Consider the following 19,952-nt stretch of genomic DNA (forward strand, 5'->3'; position numbering starts at 1 on the left):
TCAGTAGGCTGTCTTTTCATTTTGTTTATGGTTTCCTTTGCTGTGCAAAAACTTTTAAGTTTAATTAGGTCCCATTTTAAAATTTTTGCCTTTGTTTCCATTACTCTAGGAGACAGATCCAAAAAAATATTGTTGCAATTTATGTCAGAGTGTTCTGCCTATGTTTTCCTCTAGAAGTTTTATAGTATCCAGTCTTATGTTTAGGTCTTTAATCCATTTTGAGTCTATTTTTGTGTATGCTGTTAGAGAACATTCTAATTTCATTCTTTCACATGTAGCTGTCCAGTTTTTCCAGCACCACTTATTGAAGAGACTGTCTTCTCTCTGTTGTATAATTTTGCCTCCTTTGTTGTAGATTAATTGACCATAAACATGTGGGTTTATTTCTGGGCTCTCTATCCTGTTCCATTGATCTATGTGTCTGTTTTTGTGCCAATACCGTACTTTTCTGATTACTGTACCTTTATAGTATAGTCTGAAGTTGGGGAGCATGATTCCTCCAGCTCTGTTCTTCTTTCCCAAGATTATTTTGGCTATTTGAGGTCTTCTGTGTTTCTGTACAAATTAAAAATTTTTTTGTTCCAGTTCTGTGAAAAATGCCATTGGTAATTTGATAGGGATTACACTGAATCTGTAAAATGCCTTGGGTAGTATGGTCATTTTAACAATATTGATTCTTCTAATCCAAGAACACGGTATCTCTTTCCATCTGTTTGTGTGGGCTTCAATTTCTTTCATCAGTGTCTTAGTTTTCAGAGCACAGGTCTTTTGCAGGTTAAGTTTATTCCTAGGTATATTATTCTTTTTAATGCAATGGTAAATGGGATTGTTTCCTTAACTTCTGATATTTCATTGTTAGAAATGTAATGGATTTCTGCATATTAGTTTTGTATCCTGCAACTTTACCGAATTCATTGATGAGTTCTAGTAGTTTTCTGGTAGCATCTTTAGGATTTTCTGTGTATAATATCATGTCATCTGCAAACAGTGACAGTTTTACTTCTTCCTTTCCAATTTGGATTCTTTTTCTTCTCTGATTGCTGTGGAGTCCTGGGTTCTATTTATTCTCCTGTTGGCTTGGTGTGGCCTTCCAAGTGGAGCAACTTGAGTGAGTCTGTAGATCATTTTAACAGCCACTTTAATAGTGCACCTAGGTTCTGTGGAAAATGTACATCCCAGAGCTTATAAATGTGTTTTTCTTTCATCTCCCATGTACACTGGGTCAAAGACTTCATTGGTATTAGTCAAAGAAAGCAAACCTTCCATCGTCCCCACCCCCTATCCAACTCACATTAAGTTAGCTCTTGATTGATAGAAAAAAAATCCCATTTGGCCATGGGTCAAGTGGCCTTTCTGAGGAAGGAATGAACCATTTCTTCATTTCTTCACACACTCTTCTTCAGCTCACTGTTGCACTTTGACCTCATCCTTGGTGCTTCATGGTCTGACTAAAGTATCAATACATTCTCCAAAAAGTTCAAGATGATTCTACATTCAGGTTAAGCAATTTCTACATTTATTGTTCTAATTTAGCATTAAGGTCTTTTTGGAAAATATACTAATTTTGGTAAGATGTACCACTCTTCACTGAATCTGATGGTCAGAAGTGAGTTTCCTTTGACTATTCAAAAACACATGGTCTGGAGATGGAACACATGAATGTGAATACCTGAGCACATTATTCAAATATCTCTACCATTATCTGCAACAGTAGAAAGTAGCAGGTGAGAGTTGAGCTACACATTTGCTGAAAACTAGCTAACTTTCAAGGAATGAAAGAGGACTATGGAATTATTTTTGTGTAAAAAAAATATAACAAAATCCTTTAAAAATGTTCAGAATAGAATTTAAAAATGTAAATACATATATGTATCAATTAATCCAAGTAATTAAAATAACAGAAGCTTCAAAGTACATAAAATTTAACAGAAACAACAGACTTTATTTTAAATAACATTCTTAAATCTGCCCATTAAGATCATAGTAGATAAACATGGAACAACTTTTATTAATGAAATTAGATTTTTAATATGAAATCAGCTAAATAATTTTATTTACAAAAAAATAAAAACTGCTCTTATTTACTGTGGAAAAATAACCATTTTGATAAATGAAAAAAATTTAATGCAAACAAAATAAGACAGAATATTTTATTTGCTTGTCTCTTCTATTTTTATTTTCACAAATTAAGAAAGTCATAATGCTTTTATTTGCTTCATTGTCTATGATCTAGTTTGACTCAAATGTGGATTACTTTGGTATCTCTTGAAACATAAATGGTAAGGTCCTTAAAGACAATAAAAAATCAGGTTGGGTGTTCAGTATTTTGGAAGCTGAATCAACAAACTAACTGGAATTTGTGTTCACAAAGGATTTGTCATTTTTCTTCCTTTGCCCTTATGAAAATACATTAATAGAAAATTAGCAATAGAAAATATTTTTTAGTTTGTTACATTCCTATCAACTTTGCTTAGCAAATTATATTTCTTGCAATCAATATTAATACTTTGTCTAGAATTAGTGTAGAGGTAGACCAATCTTTGTATTCAAACATTTTCAAAAATAGTTTTAAATGCCATATAAGGTATTATATAAAATAGTATTTTTAAAAAATATTTAAGATTTAATTTACTATTATATTTTAAATAAGTTCCTCTTTTATATACAATAAATTGTTGCCTGAAACTCATCTGATTGAAATGATTACTCCAAGGAACTATTTTAGTCTTTTAACTACTACTAATCTTTACAGAACAAGAACACCTATTTTTTAATAAGCGTTTCTATTTTGAAAAAAAAAGTTCTAATGATTTAAATGCACTTATAGATCCCCTACAACAAAGTATTAGGTGATGGTGACTATTAATATAAAAAATGAAATTCAGAAATGCAAACTGGGTTAAAGAAAACTATATTAAATTTTTAGTTATTACAGTGTTAAAATTACAATGTTAAAATGTGACTTACACCTATCAATCAGTAGTAAATTATATTTTTTCTCTCACTCTTGTTAGCATCTTACTTTAGAATAGAGCACAGCAGTGCATGGGCTCCTCGGGTGTTCTTCTTCTGCACCTGTAAACACATCCCTGAAGCTCCCAGCCACATAAAAGTTCACTCTTGTGGGGGAGATGAGAGGCCCTCTATCTGCCAGAAATAAGAGCGAGGGCTTAGTAATAAAAAAATATTTTGCAAGTTTCTGTATTTTAGGTTTGAACCATTCTCTATTAATTTTAAAGTAAAATACACTATTTTCAACACCAAAAAAAAAAATGACTGCATTTTAAGTTTCTGCTTAATATGTGTAAATTTACACGTCACTTGAAATCCAATAACACAACAAATGAGTCCTTTCCTAGAGATAAAAGATAGCAGAAAATTTATTCTTCATTCAGCATCTAGAAAGAAAATAAACCTGAAATGTATAATTTTTAGAATAATGTGAAAAAGAAATCTTCCACGGAGAACACAATTTACAAAAATTCACATCTTTATAAGATTTACAATGAATACAACACTACTGTTTTAACTGAATTGTGAGTGTGGGAAGTGCTATTGGGTGGGGGATTCTGAACTGTGAAATGTGTATTTTTTTTGTAACCACTCACCTTTAACTTTGGGGAAAAATGTTTACTATATGACAACATTAAGTAAATTAAAATCATTACTCTTCTGTCACTGATGATTTCCTGGATTTGACAACAAGGTCTTTAATGGATGAGGAAAGTTCTTGAAGCTCTTTACGAGTCATACTGATGATATCTTCTTGTTCTTTGTCTAATTCATCACTCAAGGGATCTTCTCCCTGCCCAGTCTTCTTATTTTGACTGACTAAATGCTTTATAACCAAACCTTGATACTTTACTAAAAGAGTATGTTGAACCTGTAAAAAGAGGAGAAAAGTTAACAAACATGATTTAATTTTCTGTGGAACAAAGTATTGGGTTGGCCAAAAGGTTCCTTCAGTTTTTAAAGTAAAAATCAAAGACATTTTTCATTTTCACCAGGAACTTTATTGAACAACATATTCATTGTTTTGTTCTACTACTTTCTGCCATTTTTCAGGCAGCCTCATAATTCCACCTTCCCAAAAATTTTGTTTCTTTTTGAGCATAGAAATGTTCCAGGTGCCTTTTACAGTCTTCCGGGGAACTGAAGTTTTTTCCATTAAGAGAATTTTGTGAAGACTGAAATAAATGGAAATCCGAAGGTGTGATGTCTGGTGAATACGGCGGATGAATCAGAACTTCCCAGCCAAGCTGTAGTAGTTTTTGCCTGGTCATCAAAGAAACATGCAGTCTTGCGTTGTCCTGATGGAAGGTTATGTGTTTTCCGTTGACTAATTCCGGATGCTTTTCGTCTAGTGCTGCTTTCAGTTGGTCTCTTTGGGAGTACTTGTTGGAATTAGTCGTTTGGTTTTCTGGAAAAAGCTCATAATAGAGGACTCCCTTCCAATCCCACCAATATACACAACATCACCTTCTTTGGATGAAGACCTGCCTTTGGTGTGGTTGATGGTGGTTCATTTCGCTTGCTCCATGATCTCTTCCGTTCCACATTATTGTACAGTATCCACTTTTCATTGCTCATCATAATTTGTTTTAAAATTGGAACATTTTCGTTAACGGTTCAGTAGAGAATCATGTGCGGAAATACTGTCAAGAAGGTTTTTTTCGCTTAACTTACGTGGAACCCAAACATCAAAGCAATGAACATAACCAAGCTGGTGCAAATGATGAAAAACGCTTGATTTGGATATTTTGAGTATGTCGGCTATCTCCTGCATGGTATAATGTTGATTGTTCTCAATTATGTCTCGATTTGATTGCTATCAACTTCAACTGGTCTACTGACTGTGGAGCATTGAACAGCGAGAAATCCCCAGCACAAAACTTCACAAACCACTTTTGACACGTTCAATCAGTCACAGCACCTTCTCCATACACTGCACAAATCTTTTTGTGTGTTTTGGTTGTATTTTTACCTTTCTTGAAATAATAAAGCATAATATGCTGAAAATGTTGCTTTTTTTCTCCCATCTTCAATATTAAAATGGCTACACAAAAATTCACCAATTTTGATGTTTTCTTTTTAACAGCACACTGATATGACAGCTGTCATAATACAATCTAACAAATTGTTTCAAATAAAGTTAAAGACAACTGACTGCTACTGGAGCCATCTTATGGAAAAAAACCAAAGGAACTTTTTGGCCAACCCAATACATTGACGGTCTTCATCTTTAGAAATTACTGGCCATAGAATTGAAAGCTGAACCTAGCAAGGTCCTTGCTCTCAAGGAATTTACAGTTTGGGGGAGATAAAACATGAACACAGAACATTTTAATGTAAGTTGACTGAGCTAGCTTCTATCACCAAAGATACAGTCAAAGTGATATGGAAGTTCAAAGAATCCAATTTACCTTCAGCTGAAGAGTTTCTCAGATGAATTTGTGCAGGATAAGACTTTTTGAGCTGGTCCTTAAAGGACAGGTTAAACCTGCATAAACTGAAATGGAAGACTGAACATTATTATTTCTCTTCCAAAAGCTTAATTTCCAGATTCAGAATATTCCTTACCATGGATCTTACAGGATCCTGAAAGATTCCTGAGCTATGCTGAGTTTTAAAAATCAACCTCCTTATTCACTGTTTCCATTCTTGGAAGCAGGAAGATGATGTTAATATGTTTTGTTGTCTTAGTGTTCACAATGATTCACATCTATCCATTCAAAATATTCAGAATCTAAAAGCTATAAAAGTTTCAAGTGCACTGAAAATGTAATACCTCTGGAATTTTACTATTCAGAAAAGCAATGATCTGTGGGACACATCTTCCAGGTGCATGGAGCATGCTGTGGGTTGAGAACTGAAACAACAGAACCGATGTGAGATGCAGAATAAGAGCAGGGTCTTCTGTGACTTTTAGCTGTTCAGCCAGTGCTTGTCGATGCTGGAACAGTATCTGCCTAAACAAAAATAAAATAACAAATACATTATCATATTTTAACAAGTTCTCACCAACTTTAGTTCTTCTCTTCTGTTTTCATTTTTAGCATCTCTAGTTTAATTAATCTAGTTCCATGAAAATTTTAAAGGACCTTTTAGGGGATACAGACACACATAATCCTAAACAGCATGGACAAACTAATATGCTAGAAAATGACAGAAAAACATATATATATATATAAGCATACTCAAAGTATGCTTTTTATTTTGAATTGTTGGGGATCAAACAGATGTGCACTGGATTAAATAAGCTTTCCTATAAAGAAGGTCTTAAAGCTAATAAGAAGTTCCCAGGCTTGATCAACTATGGGATTAACAACTCTGCTACCTTATTCTGTTGGGTCAGAGAGAGACACCTACGGATATGAAGACTATGACTGAAGGTCTACAGTCATTTAGACACAACAGTTCTCTATGCAAGATTCAGATAGACTCCAATTTCAGATACGAAATTTCAGACATTAATTCAATGTTACCTTTCCCTTTTTTTGTCTCCCCTTTTCACCATAATATCACAAGCTTCTGCTGCAGAATCCAGACAAGAAAGAAAGTCTTCTATGCTCTGAAAAGGTATTTAATACCATGATTTACTTTTATAAAACAGGTTGCCTAAAGAAAAGCAGTCATTTAATACCGTTTTATAATTTTACACCCTGGATACAATTTTTAAAAAGGTCATTTTGTCATGAAGTTTGAAACTGATTTAGGACTAGAGGGTAAAATGCCCCCAGCTTGGTCTCGTCCTTCAACTGCCAAAGAGGTGTCTCAGTGCAGGATAATAGGTTTAGATTTAGTTTTCAGTTATTCTGATAAAAATCTATCTATTCAAAGATCACAAATTCTAGCCCAAATATCTAAATAGAATAAAACTTCACTTACCTTTTCATTCAGAGAGCTATGGAGTTTAGTGAGAGCTACTTTAGTTTCTTCTGATAATTTACTTAGAATTTTTTTTCTTACCTATAGGGCAAAAGAAATTCCTTTGGAATTGTGTCTTTGACATGTACTTTGTATATGTCTTTGACATATAAGTTTAAACAAAGCAAAACAAAAAATGAGTATTTACTATTGTAACAGAATGCTGAGTGAAATTTATCTTTGTTCTTAAATTTTAGACCAGAAACTAGGGATAAAAATATGCTAAAACACTCTAAAATCAGAATGCTAGTCAACAGTCAAAGACGCTAGATGCAGCCCCTACTCCTCCCATCTGCTCCAGCAGTATAAGGAGGAGAAACAGAGAGCGCATGAGTGAATGAGCACATACACACCATTCATCGTGCAAGAAAAAGAGAATTTGGGGTAAGAGGCTGCTCCCTCTTTTTTCTATTGTGGTGGGAAGAGTGTTTTTCTCTAAGGCCAAGTGAGGGGGCCCCACTCATAAAGATCCAGAAGGCCATAAAGATGCAGGATGCCTATAAGCGAGGGGACCTGAACCACAGAAGGATGGATGCTTGTTATACTGTCTGGTGTGTGGGACCTTTTCAGCACCCCTCTCTACACAGCTGTGCTTTGTGAAGTTTGGTGGCATTCTTGACCAGAGTCTTAGGGCTCCTTCTAGTGCAAAATTTCTGGAGGAGGCCTTATTGGAATGGCTTGGCCAGCAGGCCCTGAAAATTACAGTATGTCTTAGAAGATTGGACCAACCTATTGACTCCTACCCCATGCTACAGCAATCCTCCTGTGGCCCTTAAAGGGCATGGGAACGACCCCAGGTACTTCCCACAGCAGAGGCTGGCATGCAGGCATGTACATGGAACTATCCAAGCAGTTGAGAATCACTGCTCAAGGCGAAGAATGGGAGGGGAACAGTACCTTGCCAGGGTAGGAGGGAGAGATAAATGGACCTTTATCTGGAGGTTTAGGGGGAGTCCTTGCTATGAGAAGGAGTCACATGGTACTAAAAACATCCCCACAAAACCTATCCCACCTATGCAACAAAGACCACATCACGAGAAGTCACAAGCATTAGACTGATCTGGTTTGACCTAGATCAATGCCAGTGATAGGCAGTCAGTCTTATGAAGGCACTGTTGTCTCATTCTTCCTAAATCTCCAACCTTAAGTAGATCTAGGGTGAGGAAGAAGAGGAGGAGGAGTCCTAGGGATAGGCCATACCTTTCCTCCTGTAGGCAACTGGGAGCCATAGCTCCACCTTACATTGCAAGAAGGGAAGAGATGAGCTTTGAGATTAGAATTTAAGAAAATGAACTGGAATTAGTCTAAATAAATGAGATGGTGTCACGAAATGAAAATGACTGCAAAGTCAGAACACTGATAAGGGACTTGCAACTCAGCAGGAAAAAGGGATGTGATGTAACAATAATCAGGAAAAAATAAAATAGCTGATTCCAAAGTAACTAAGCATCATTACCTTTTTTTTTTCCTTGTTCTGGGTGCTTCCTGGGATTCTAAACTGTGATGCTAGCCTAGACCTTTAAGAATTTGTTAAAATTTCAGCTGCTTTACTTCCAGCTTCTATGATGGACACCTCTTCTCCCTGAAGATCTGCCTGAAGTAAGCCAGTTCATTTGTCCCGTCTCTCCATCCTACACCTCTTTGAATAGTGACCCTCACTCTTTGCAAGGCTACCTGGTGAAATTAAATCCAATCTGAGTCATCTGATGAGCTTAAAAAAAGATTTTGTAGGCTACTCAGCTTATTTATTTACTTTTTTTCAGAGATAATACGTTTTCCTGTTGCTTTCTGTACTATAATAGGAAGTAGAAGGCCAAGCACGCATGCTATATTTATTACAGGCATTCCCAGACACAATGACTAGTACTTCCTTACTTTTATTATTACTGTTAATGGACTGGTTATATTACCAATCCTAGTAGCAACTGTATATATACTGTACTAAACTTGAACTAAAAATTTGACAGATTTCTTCCTAAAAACTCCTTTTATTTTCCTTTTAGATGTGAGAAAATAAAACATGCTTGGATTTCAAAGCAAAACACATCAAGAGTGGCAAGAAAATCACTAACTTACTTCACTTGTAATGGTTGCAGGATTGTCTACTGCCATCATTAATTCCGAAGCTAGGAAGTTGAAAATGAGATTAGTGACATCAGTACACACTGTCTTCAGCAAGTGCTTCGTAAGAGCAGCCTGGGTATCATCTGGAGAATAAAAGCACTTCATTAAAATGAATGTCCAAGGACAATTATGAGAATCAATGAAAAAACAGTGTTAAGTATAATACCTGTAAAGAACTTCATCCCTTTTTCAAATAATCGAATATTATTATAAAGGTTTGAAACCTCTTCTTGCAAGTCCTTGATCGTGTGCTTCCTGCCAGTTCCAGAGGCAGAAGAAGTTGAAGACATGAATACTGAACGTACCACTTCGAGATAAGTTTTATTTAGAGGTCTGTGCATGAGATAAATATATTTAGTTTATGAAAATGTACTGGGTTTATGTAGATAAGAAATTTTGCTTCTATGCAAATAAGGCTTTAAAAAAGATCCCTATTTTTTTAAACAAGATTAATTTGGAGAATAGTTAATAAGAATTTTCCCTCAAATTCCAGAAATTATAACTTCAATGAATTATTTTTCTCTGTTTTAAAGTACTAAAAGTTATTGCATGAAAGACAATAAGAAAAACAGTAACAAAGGCTTCAGTTCAAATTCAATTCAGAGCAGCTTTTAAAAGTTAACTTGGAGAACAGTAGCCTATACATTTGTTTCCCATCCTCAGGAATGATAACAAATTCTCAATTTCTAACGTACTATAAAAGATATGTATTTTAAAAAAATCTTTTTATGCCCAACTCAGATTATTTTAAAAAGTTATGGCAAATGATTAATAGTAACTTTCATCTTTTTATATATGAAAAATGTAATTATGTAATGTACTGATGCACAAGAATGTTCACTTAAGTTTTTTAAAAATCTCACTACAAAAGCTGTTCTTCTAATTCAAAAATTTAGATGCACTAGGCTCCTGGATTGCATTTAGAGAAGCTTACACATAGAGACTAACTTGGGGGAAAACCATGTTAGTTAGCAGTAGTCAAGTTATACACAATTTCTTTTATTTCTGTGTAAAAATAAATTTAGCCTGGCTCACATAAGGTAGTGCTGTCTATTTTATTCCCTTTGAGGGCAGTGTGTTACTTTATTTTCTCCCTGAAAGTGCAGTTTAATCTCTGTCAAACAGAAGATACTCTTTTCTTCATTTTAGATGTACTTTCATGCAGTGTTAGAGACCAGCCAGTGTTCAGTGCTGGTGTTTTTCTCCCAATTAGAACTGTAAGATGAGTGAAGGAGACCACCTCCACACTCCTGCCCTGTATTTCCGACACTGCCTTGCCCAAAGCACTTAAGTGTTTGTTGAACTGTTTCTGTAAGCAAACAAAATCTGGAATTTGGTGACTAGGTTAAATTTTAAGGTTTGAAAAGAAAACACCTGAATTATATGTTTTCTATGATCTTGCTGAAAATTGTAAGTAATAACTAACTCACTAAATTTCTATTATAAAACAGAAAACATATGTTCTTATACTTGCTTTATTAAGTACTCAGCAAGTTCAGAAATAAACTCCTCAGGGGCATCTTGTAAATGTTTTCTTAAAAAATCTTCAATCTCATCCTGGAACATAAAAGCGATCTCTGGCTTCTTCTTTCCTGTAATAAAAATGAGCCATAGGAAAAAACAACAAATATAAGCAACCTACAAGCAAATAAGGTTCCATTAATATATTTAACAAGATGATGGTAATTCATTTATTGCCTACCATAAAGTCTCCATTGTTAGTTTCTGTCACCAAAATCGCCAATGTCCAATAGCAATAACCAATGAAAACACTTAAAATAGGATATATAGTGGCATTTCTTTTGAGTAATAATTTTCTAACTTGTTTTCTACAAGTCAATCAAAAAATAATAAAGATGATTTTTTCCTCCCAAACTAACTTGGATGATGCAAATAGTTGGAAATCAAAACAAGTGGATTAAAAAAAAATCTTTTATTTAGGAAAGGATAATTTTTCTCTGTTGAACAATGGATACTGAGTGGAATGTCCTTCTTTATAAAAATAAATATTTAATAAAAATCCAATCACCCTTATAATTTACACAAGCTTTTCAGGAAAGGTCTTTATAATCAAGTGAACCACAACTCCAGTAGAATTAAGCTAAAAATTGTCTATTTTGGAAAGGCATGGAAGAAAAAACAACTTAAAATTTTACACCCATAATTTATTTTTGCTCTCACAAAAATAATTCTATACCAAGGAAAATTTGTATGTAACGGAAATAATTGTTAACTGTGGAAATGTCATGCCTACTCACTTACTTGGAAAAGTATGAGTTGCAAAGAAAGCTAACAATATTTCCATTACTAATTGTAAAACTATAAAAAAGTGATTATTCCCAGCTAAATTAGGTTATTGACTCTATAAGTAAAACCTTAAAAATAAAAATAGAATAGCTCAAAAATCAATTTTCACTATGCATCAAGATCTAAGTACAACTACTTATCATAGCTTTAGAACAGATGGAAAAGTACTATCCTTTTTTTCTGAGATCTGCTATTCATTCCTGATCTCACAACAAATAGTATCTTATTTCTCCGTCTGCTTCCTGCATGCATTTTACTAGTTATTAAATTGTATTTCCTTCTAGTAATCTTTCACATAGAGTTGACTGTATATTTTAGCTGAGAACCTAATTGCATCCTCCATTTCTGAGATTACAACAGAACCCTTTTTCAAAAGCACTGAAATTACCTTTTTTTATAGGGAGAATGGTTTTACGCTTTTATAGCTCCTCTCTTATACTATACACAAAAAGAGTATCACATGCCTCATTTAACAATTACTTAGAGGTACAGATTTTAGAGAAGTATTTTCTTAAGTGCTACTTTACTCCCACTCCTTGTTACATCTGGGAAAATAGGAAAATCCATTTATTAATGAAAAAGTAAAACTCACACAGAGTAGTCTTAATGCTAATTAAAATCAGGGTAGAGCTCATAGTTTCTAAGATACTTTTCCTTTAATTAATACTGCTTTATGTATGTTGAGAACAGTAGCCATTGTTACCTATCTTAGACTACTTTAGACAGATCTTAAGCAATTGTTCTGTTACAGGTAGCAGCACATTAACATCTGAAGCCTTGTCACTTGACCCTTATATCTCCCAAGCCCATACATAATAAATTCTGTGGAAGAGGTAAAAGAAAATGTCAAATCATCATCATTTCAAGTTTTTTTTTTTTGGTGGGGAAAAGGAGGAGGGGAGGTATCACAGTTTCATTAATTTTTTAAAAACAGAAACATATTAAAAAAAATCGTAACTTTATTTAGAAAAGCAAAGATGTCTCTTGCTAACTTAACCATACCAAACACTAACAAGTCTAGACAAAGAAAGATGCATATACTTAATTCTCCTGCTTAGATAGAAGCAACCAACCAATTAGGTGTTACCATAAAAATTAAACATGCATGAAGTTAATGAAATTAATGTTTTCTACTTAACTTTGTAGAGATTCACTATTCATAAAATATTCTAATTTCTTTTGCATGGAAGTTGGGAGACCATAAAAATCTGTGCAAGCCAAAACTGCAAAGTGTTCTTAATAAACAATGGGAAAATTTATGATTGTTCTGTAACCTTTTAAAAATGTTTGTGCAAACATTCAAAGCTCTTACTGTTGGTTATAAATGTATAGGGAAATGAAAAATAAGACTCATAGTTCTAGTTTAGTACACTGTAATTGAGCACATCAGAAACAGAATGAAAATGTTTTATTTCTTTGTAAAACACTCATCAAGAATAGTATGAACAGGGCTTGCCTTCTCATCCAGTAACTTAAAATACAGAGGAAGCATCTTTTCTATGCCTGGGCAAGTTGTCATATTCCTTATTAAACTCTGGATCAGCTTCCAACATTTTATCCTTTGCCCTTTCAGCATTGTGAAACATCTCTGAGAATTCCTTTAATGTGAAGCTTTTTGCCAACTTCACATCCTCTAAGACATTTTTATCCTTTTCGTCACAACCATTTCCCTTATTTATTTCCGCCTTTACCAAGTTTCTCTGACTGCGCAGCTAGAGTCTCTTGAACAGAGGCAATGCCAACATTCCCATGGTCAGGCATTTCTTTTATAACTCCATTCTTGATTCATATTTTATTTCCAGGGTTACGACTTTTCCTTTGCTGCACACATTTATCTTTGTTGGCCAATTCCCTCTTTTGATTATCCATTTTTGTAAAACGTCACATGGATTTATCACTGGGGGACAAGAAGTCGCCACAACTACGTGCTGTGTTTTCTATGCATAAAGTGAGTAAGAGCTGCACAGTGATCAGCCTCTGAAAAGCTTGGAAATGAGTGATGTGATTGTCACAGATCATGATGCACATCTGTTATTTACGTGCTGATCTGTAGACTAAGGAGCCAGCAACAAAGTTTGTACTTTAGGCAATTACTCACAGTTAATATACCCTGGTAACTGAAATATGAACTGTGTTGTTGGGACTCTGGTGTTATTTAACTAACTGTTAAATCTGTGCTCACTGAAACTCTGCAAAGCAAGGACTTCCTTTAAGCATAGACACCTAAGTGTATGCATCTTAAGAAAATGTTTAAAAAAAATCATGCACATACAAAGGAAGAGTGAAATAAGCTACACACCTGTGTGAGATGACTCATCATCACTGTTGTCATCTTTTCTCCCTCTCTTCTTGATTTTTTTAATTCTGTACTCTCTGGCATTGCCGCCACCTCCTCCTCTCACACTTCCACTGCCCTCTGGTGGAAAACGACATTAGTTAGTATTACCTAACTAAATACTGTTTTTAGAAATAATGACAATATATTGTTGTATTTAACTTAACAGTAGAAAAATAAAGCCAAATAACTGACCTTTTAGCCACTTTTTAAGGTTGTAGTTTCTTTATTAAAACAAGTTTTGTAAACTCAATCAGTAAAAATTAATAAGATATGAAATCTCTTTGAATTTGAGCAACTCACTTAGATAACCTGCCTGCTCTAAATGCAGTCTCTTCCTCTTTCTCTAATGACATCTATTTTCTGCAGCTTTGACTGACTTTTTCCTGGCCAAACCCATTCCTTTACCTCCTCTTCTACCTTCTTCAAAAGTGCCCTAATTTGCTTATCTCTGTTACCACAGCCTCATTAACATCCCCAACTACAGTACCTCACAAATTTGGTTTTGTCTTTTTGATTGAAAGATTATTCCCCAGGTTTACAGGAGACATCCTGACTCTCCCACCACCCAAAAAGATAACTTCTTGACAGCAGGGAGAACATCTCACAACGTCTGCATACTTGAGGCTAAGGCAATGCTTGACACATAACAGGGGCTCAATAAATGTTGACCATAAATATTAAATTGATTAAGTAGAAAAATACAGTTATCAATCACCTACTGGCTAAATGAAGACTAAAAAAAATACAAACTATGAAACAAACTAAAACACTGTAAATAAAAGTAAAATTGTTACTGAGGTATTTCTCTGCTATTATATATTTACATTTAAAATATTCAACAAAATAGGATACTTTAGTAATGGAACTGTAACACTGAAAAATATTGAAAATACATTTCTTCATAAAAGATTCATTTTTTCAATAAAATGATTTATATAAACAAAGATCTTTTTCTAAACTCTAAGAAGAATTCCCTTAGACTTCATCATATTCTGTAAGTTCTATTGCTTTCATGATAGAAAAACACAACTTTCAAAAGCACAAGTTTAAAGTGAATGTATCTTTTACATTTGGTAATAAGTTTCTTATGGGAAAGATGTTGTTTGACATTATTCCATGAACTGTAATTAAACTATTATAAAACAACAGCACTATCAGAACACCAGATGAACCTGAATTTTTAGAAGGATATAAAACAGACTAGTTATACTGACATAAGTGCAATCAATTAATTAAGGTGGATTTATAATTATATCTTAAAATAACAAAATATGCATGGTTATGAATATTATGATTTACTGCAGTAATTTACTATGTAGTTTTCCTAGAACAGAGAAATTTCAAAATATTATTGAAAGATTTTGTAGAAAAAGGTTTTTGAAGAGGAAAGAATCTCAAAGATATAGTGAATTCCCACAGCAAATAAAGTTTTTATAACATGTGTTTAATATAGCTGTATTTAGTAATGAAATATGTTGAATATCTAATTTCTTTAACCCTGATACAGCACTAATAAAATTATTCCTACTAGAAAAAGTATGGAATATACATGTTAATTTCCAAATGCAAGTTACTAGTATGCCAGTGCTACCTAGGATAATTTCCAGTGACTCTAAATTAAAAGAATTAAAAAAAAATGTCCTTGGGAAATTCATTCACTCAATAAATATTTATGGAGCACTTAAAATATGCCAAGGAGTGCTCTGAGTACTAGGGAAACAACAATAAATGAGATGGAGCAGGCTCCCAAACGATAAACAACATCACAGTGATAAATGTGCTGTAAAAAAAACTGGGAGGATAATCTGATGGAGAGTGACAGTGTGTGTATACTATTCTGGGTGGTTAGGGAGGCCTCTGTGAGGAACTGACATTTAAAGGTGAGCTCTTAATGACAAGAAGGAACAGTTACTTGAAGCTTGGGAGGGAACAGCTTGTGCAAAGGCCTTGAGGTGAACACAAACTTGCAAAATTTGAGAATCAAGAAAGAAAAAAAAAGCTACTGGGGCAGGAACATAAAGAATGAGAACAGGAGATCGGAAATTAGCTTAGTTCTCACAAAATGAAACACAGTAAGTAATCACCAATATTTTCATTTTCATAATCAAAAGTTAATTCACTAGCAAAAGATTTGGTTAATATTAACAGTTAAAGGTGAATCAACCAAATAAAAGGCCTTTCAAAAGGTCTGATAAGTGCAAAGTTCACTGCAACAAATAAACTCATCTTGAATCTTCTTTGTTAATAATAATTTGTTACCTGTTGCTTTCCTCCTTCGTTCATCTTTTTTATCCTTTTTACTTGTATTAACGCTTTCTAAAATGGAGACTTGTTTCAGATCTTCTTCAGTGATTAAATGAACAGGATTATTTTTCATTTCCTGAAATAAAACATGCTTATTTTTTGTACGCAAAAATATATAACATTACAAAAAGCATAAAATTAAAGGTGTTTATATACTCACATCCTAACTGTTCTTGTTTGGTTTCATTGCTAAGAACTATAGAGCTTTGTCTCAGCTGCCACTCTGAGATTGCTTCTTCATGGCCCAAATAAGTCTCCTCCCTTGCTGTTCTTGACTTTTTGTATTTATTACCAGCTAATGAGAAATCCTATCCTATCACTGAACAGCTGATCACACAGCATCAGATGCAATCCTCTTCAATTGTCATTGGCTAATTTTAGCACTGCTTAACGGATGACCCTTGCTACCTCTCTTTTTAAGACTCCCAAGGTCCAGTGCCACTTGGATATCTGAGATTACTAGAAAGATAATGAAATCTCCATCCCCACCCCACCATAATGATCACATATGAGTTGCATACTTAGGCATGTGAACTTTTTTCCCCTCTGGACTCATTCTTGATCTTTGCTTTTTATAAAATTTATGTTAGGAACAATGAACTATTTCCAACTTCAGAAACTGATTCTTTATCATGGGAAAGAGTTCTAAATCTGTAGTGACATACATTTTCATGTTAAAAATACTTCCTTTTCAGTTTTGCAAAGAAATGTTAAGAATGTTGACAGTTCAAACAAAAAATCACTTTCTTTTCCTGAATTTATTTTTGTGGTTGGAGGGAGGAGCACAAGGAAAGAAAAAAAAAAAAAATCAATGATTGTGTTAAATTTTTATTTTAGTAAAGGGTCTCAAATGAAAATAATAATGTAGTCATTTAGTAACTGGTAGCTAACATGTACTAAACATTTTATTTACACTGCTCCTTAATTTATATTTATTCTTGTGAGAGTGGGCATCACCATCCTTTTCTCTGAAGATGAGGAAACTGGAAGTCTATTTGTCAAAAGCAAACAGAGTAAACAAGTTGAAATTAGAACTCAGGTTTACTGATATCAATCCTGTGTACTTTTTACTCCTCTCTGCTGCTCTGCAGGCCAAATGTAGAAAAGTTATATCATTTTTAAGACTATTAAGGAGCTTAAAAGGAATATAGATAAATACAAATTATTTATATATTTAATAAGCCCTCATGAATTTATTAACAGTCTGAGATATAAATGGGCTTTTTCTACCTATTTTGTGAGCAGGCTTTATAATGAGGGTGCTGCTAACTAGAAACATGAATTGAACAGTCATTAAAGTAGACCTGGCATGATCTCTGCTTCTAAACACTTCCATAGCAGTTGCTCTGAGGAACTAATCAATTTTAATAGTAACAATTTCTTTCCTCAGTAAGTTACCCCGTTAGTATATCCCAAATAGGTCAAATTATGAGGCTCTGCTAGATTTAGTAAATATAATGTGTACTGATTGATAAATATACTATACATTTATGCATATAATCCACAGGTATCATTTTAATGGATTTTAATGTTGGACCAATACCCTCAGGTGACTTAAGTGTGAAATATATAATTTCATTTATAAGATTTCAATTTATAAAAGCAGCTTCCTAAGTTCTAACTTCTATGTTCTGATGGGAATGAAGAAGGAGAAAAACAAATCCAGGAGAGGAAATAAAAAGGAATGATGCATTGAAGGAAAATAATGTATGAAACACAGTGTTCAGTTTTGGGTATACTGCTTACCTCATTTTTCAAAAGTCATCAGATAATTCTAATGTGAAAGTACTGTTAAAATTAGTAGGTGAAAGGAAATCTGGCATACCTTTTCAGCTTTTTGGTGCATCAGGTCACTGAACAGTTCTGTACAATCATTTATAAATTTTTCACTGACTACAATAGTATCGCTAAAGACTACAGCTAAAGCCTGTTTGCTGAGTGCTCTCATCACATGTTGAAGCAATATTGCAGCATCTTCCACTGATAAGGAACTGGGTAGCAGAGGCTAGAATTACAAACAAAATGAAAACAAAGTATAAATGCAATATAATACAGATAAACCATTTGTTATATGTATTCTCTCCCTAAGTGATCTCATTAAGTCCAATGGTTTCAAAACCATCTATATGCTGACAACCTCCCAAATTGTATTTCTACCTTTATCCTCACTCTGAACTCTGAAATCAAATATCCTACTTCTTCCCTAACCTCCCCCCACTCATATACCTAACAGGCATCTCATATTTTAACATGTCCTGTTCAAAACAACGTGGTTTGCGCCTCCTGCCCCCAGACTCCCAGCTCCCATCTTCTCTTCCCCATTGCTCCCCCATCTCAATTAATGGAACCACTCTCCATTCAGCTGATCAGGCCCCAAACCTACAAGTCACACTGAGTTCCTCTCATAAACTCACAAACATTCCAACTTCAAGTCCTGATAACTTTGCCTCCAAAATACATTTCTTCTTAGTTCTTTCTACTATCTGAAATGAACATTTTCATTAATACCCCTCCTCCCCCTGCCAACCATGAAAGTATCCTTCCTGAAAGCTACATCCTCATTCTTAAAATGGCCATATACTAGTGAAGTATCAGTTGTCACTGGTTTAAAGGAAAATTAAGAAGAAAAAGATAAAACATACTGCAATATCAACCCATGTTCCAGAGCTGATGGCTTCCTCTACTGATGCTTCCACCTGATCCACAAGTCCTTGACCAACACAAGCTGCTTTCAAAAACAAGAGTTGTGTAGTCTTATATCTTTTCTTTATGTAGCTCACAGCATCTGGGATTCCAAGTCTGGACAAAGCATCAAATTCTAGAAATACATCACGAGGTTGGAATAGAATCATCATTCACACCTTTTAGAAATCTCAGAAAAAGTTAAGTTCTACCAAAATCTATTCTTTGTGAATGCACTGTATTCTAATAGATTTTTTTAAGAATAAAACATAGAAGTGTACCATAGCCTATTCCCTGGTTATGTTACCTTCCCAAATTTTTATTACTAAACATATTTGTAGAAAAATTGGTTCAAGTACTTCATTAATTCAGCTTTGTCTCTTACTCTCCAATTGAGGGGTCAAAGGGAAACATGAGGACTAAAGAGCAATAAAAGTAGAAATGAAGATAATGGAATGTAATGATTTAAGTAGAGAAACAAAAACTGGAATTTTGCTTATTATAATTAACTAAAGGAATGGAATTTATTTTTAAAATGTTTCATTAGACAACTGAGGACAAAGCAATTCTCTAGTCTAATTTACACTAGTAAAAGATTTAGCATATAAAACAAAAGTAAAAAATTTAAGACTTAAATTTGCAGCCATTAAAGTTATTAGAGATATCTACCATCCTCTCTCTGTCCTCAAATAATATTTAAGGAAATTAATTACAACAAAATTCTAATCCAAGTCCTTGGCTGAAGAAACTGAGAAGGCACATTGTAGAAAGTCAAGAAAACATAAGCCAAGCCAGTATTCATTCTAGCACACATTTAAACTGAACACTAATGACTTATAGGTATACTTATTTATAGGTAACTGATCCCTTACATAGTTTGACTTGGGTTATGAAATTGATCAAACTGAGTTTTATATATATATGCTACTTGTTTTAATGATTAAATTCAATCAATTTACTTTACCCAAATGATGGAACCTCAGAAACAAAATTTAGAATAACTTCTATGTTTCTGAAATACTGAATAACTAATAAAAATGAACACTGTAAAACTGACAGCAATAAAATATTTCTAAGATTATGTAACTAAAAAACCAGGCAACTTCATAAATTACAAGATATAATAAATATAATTACTTTTTATGAATTAAAAAGAACTTGAAGTATCTTATATATAGTATCACATTACTAGAAGGCTGGTAACAATCAATACCGGCTTCTGGCCTTTCTACATTACAACTGTTCAATAACTATGGAATTAAACTCAGTT

General features: G+C 33.8%; 1 protein-coding gene across 3 annotated transcripts in view; it reads right to left on the reverse strand.

The window, feature by feature from the left end:
- Window positions 1-2,580: 2,580 nt before the first annotated feature.
- Window positions 2,581-19,952, reverse strand: part of UFL1 (UFM1 specific ligase 1) — a 64,659-nt gene continuing 47,287 nt past the window's right edge. Inside the window, exons 9-19 of one of the 3 annotated variants that reach the window (XM_061206838.1) lie at window positions 18,643-18,818; window positions 17,826-18,005; window positions 15,956-16,076; window positions 13,658-13,774; window positions 10,526-10,643; window positions 9,218-9,384; window positions 9,004-9,134; window positions 6,889-6,969; window positions 6,486-6,571; window positions 5,789-5,969; window positions 2,581-3,883 (exon numbers count right to left, since the gene is read on the reverse strand). In XM_061206838.1, the coding sequence (XP_061062821.1) occupies window positions 3,665-3,883; window positions 5,789-5,969; window positions 6,486-6,571; window positions 6,889-6,969; window positions 9,004-9,134; window positions 9,218-9,384; window positions 10,526-10,643; window positions 13,658-13,774; window positions 15,956-16,076; window positions 17,826-18,005; window positions 18,643-18,818 (1,577 nt within the window). In that variant the 3' untranslated portion in view covers window positions 2,581-3,664. Of the gene's footprint in view, window positions 3,884-5,788; window positions 5,970-6,485; window positions 6,572-6,888; window positions 6,970-8,453; window positions 8,602-9,003; window positions 9,135-9,217; window positions 9,385-10,525; window positions 10,644-13,657; window positions 13,775-15,955; window positions 16,077-17,825; window positions 18,006-18,642; window positions 18,819-19,952 lie in introns of those variants that run through there. The other 2 variants (XM_061206839.1, XM_061206840.1) reach the window with 2 other exon arrangements.

This window comes from Eubalaena glacialis, chromosome 12 (genome assembly GCF_028564815.1).
Source record: "Eubalaena glacialis isolate mEubGla1 chromosome 12, mEubGla1.1.hap2.+ XY, whole genome shotgun sequence".
NCBI lineage: Eukaryota > Metazoa > Chordata > Mammalia > Artiodactyla > Balaenidae > Eubalaena > Eubalaena glacialis.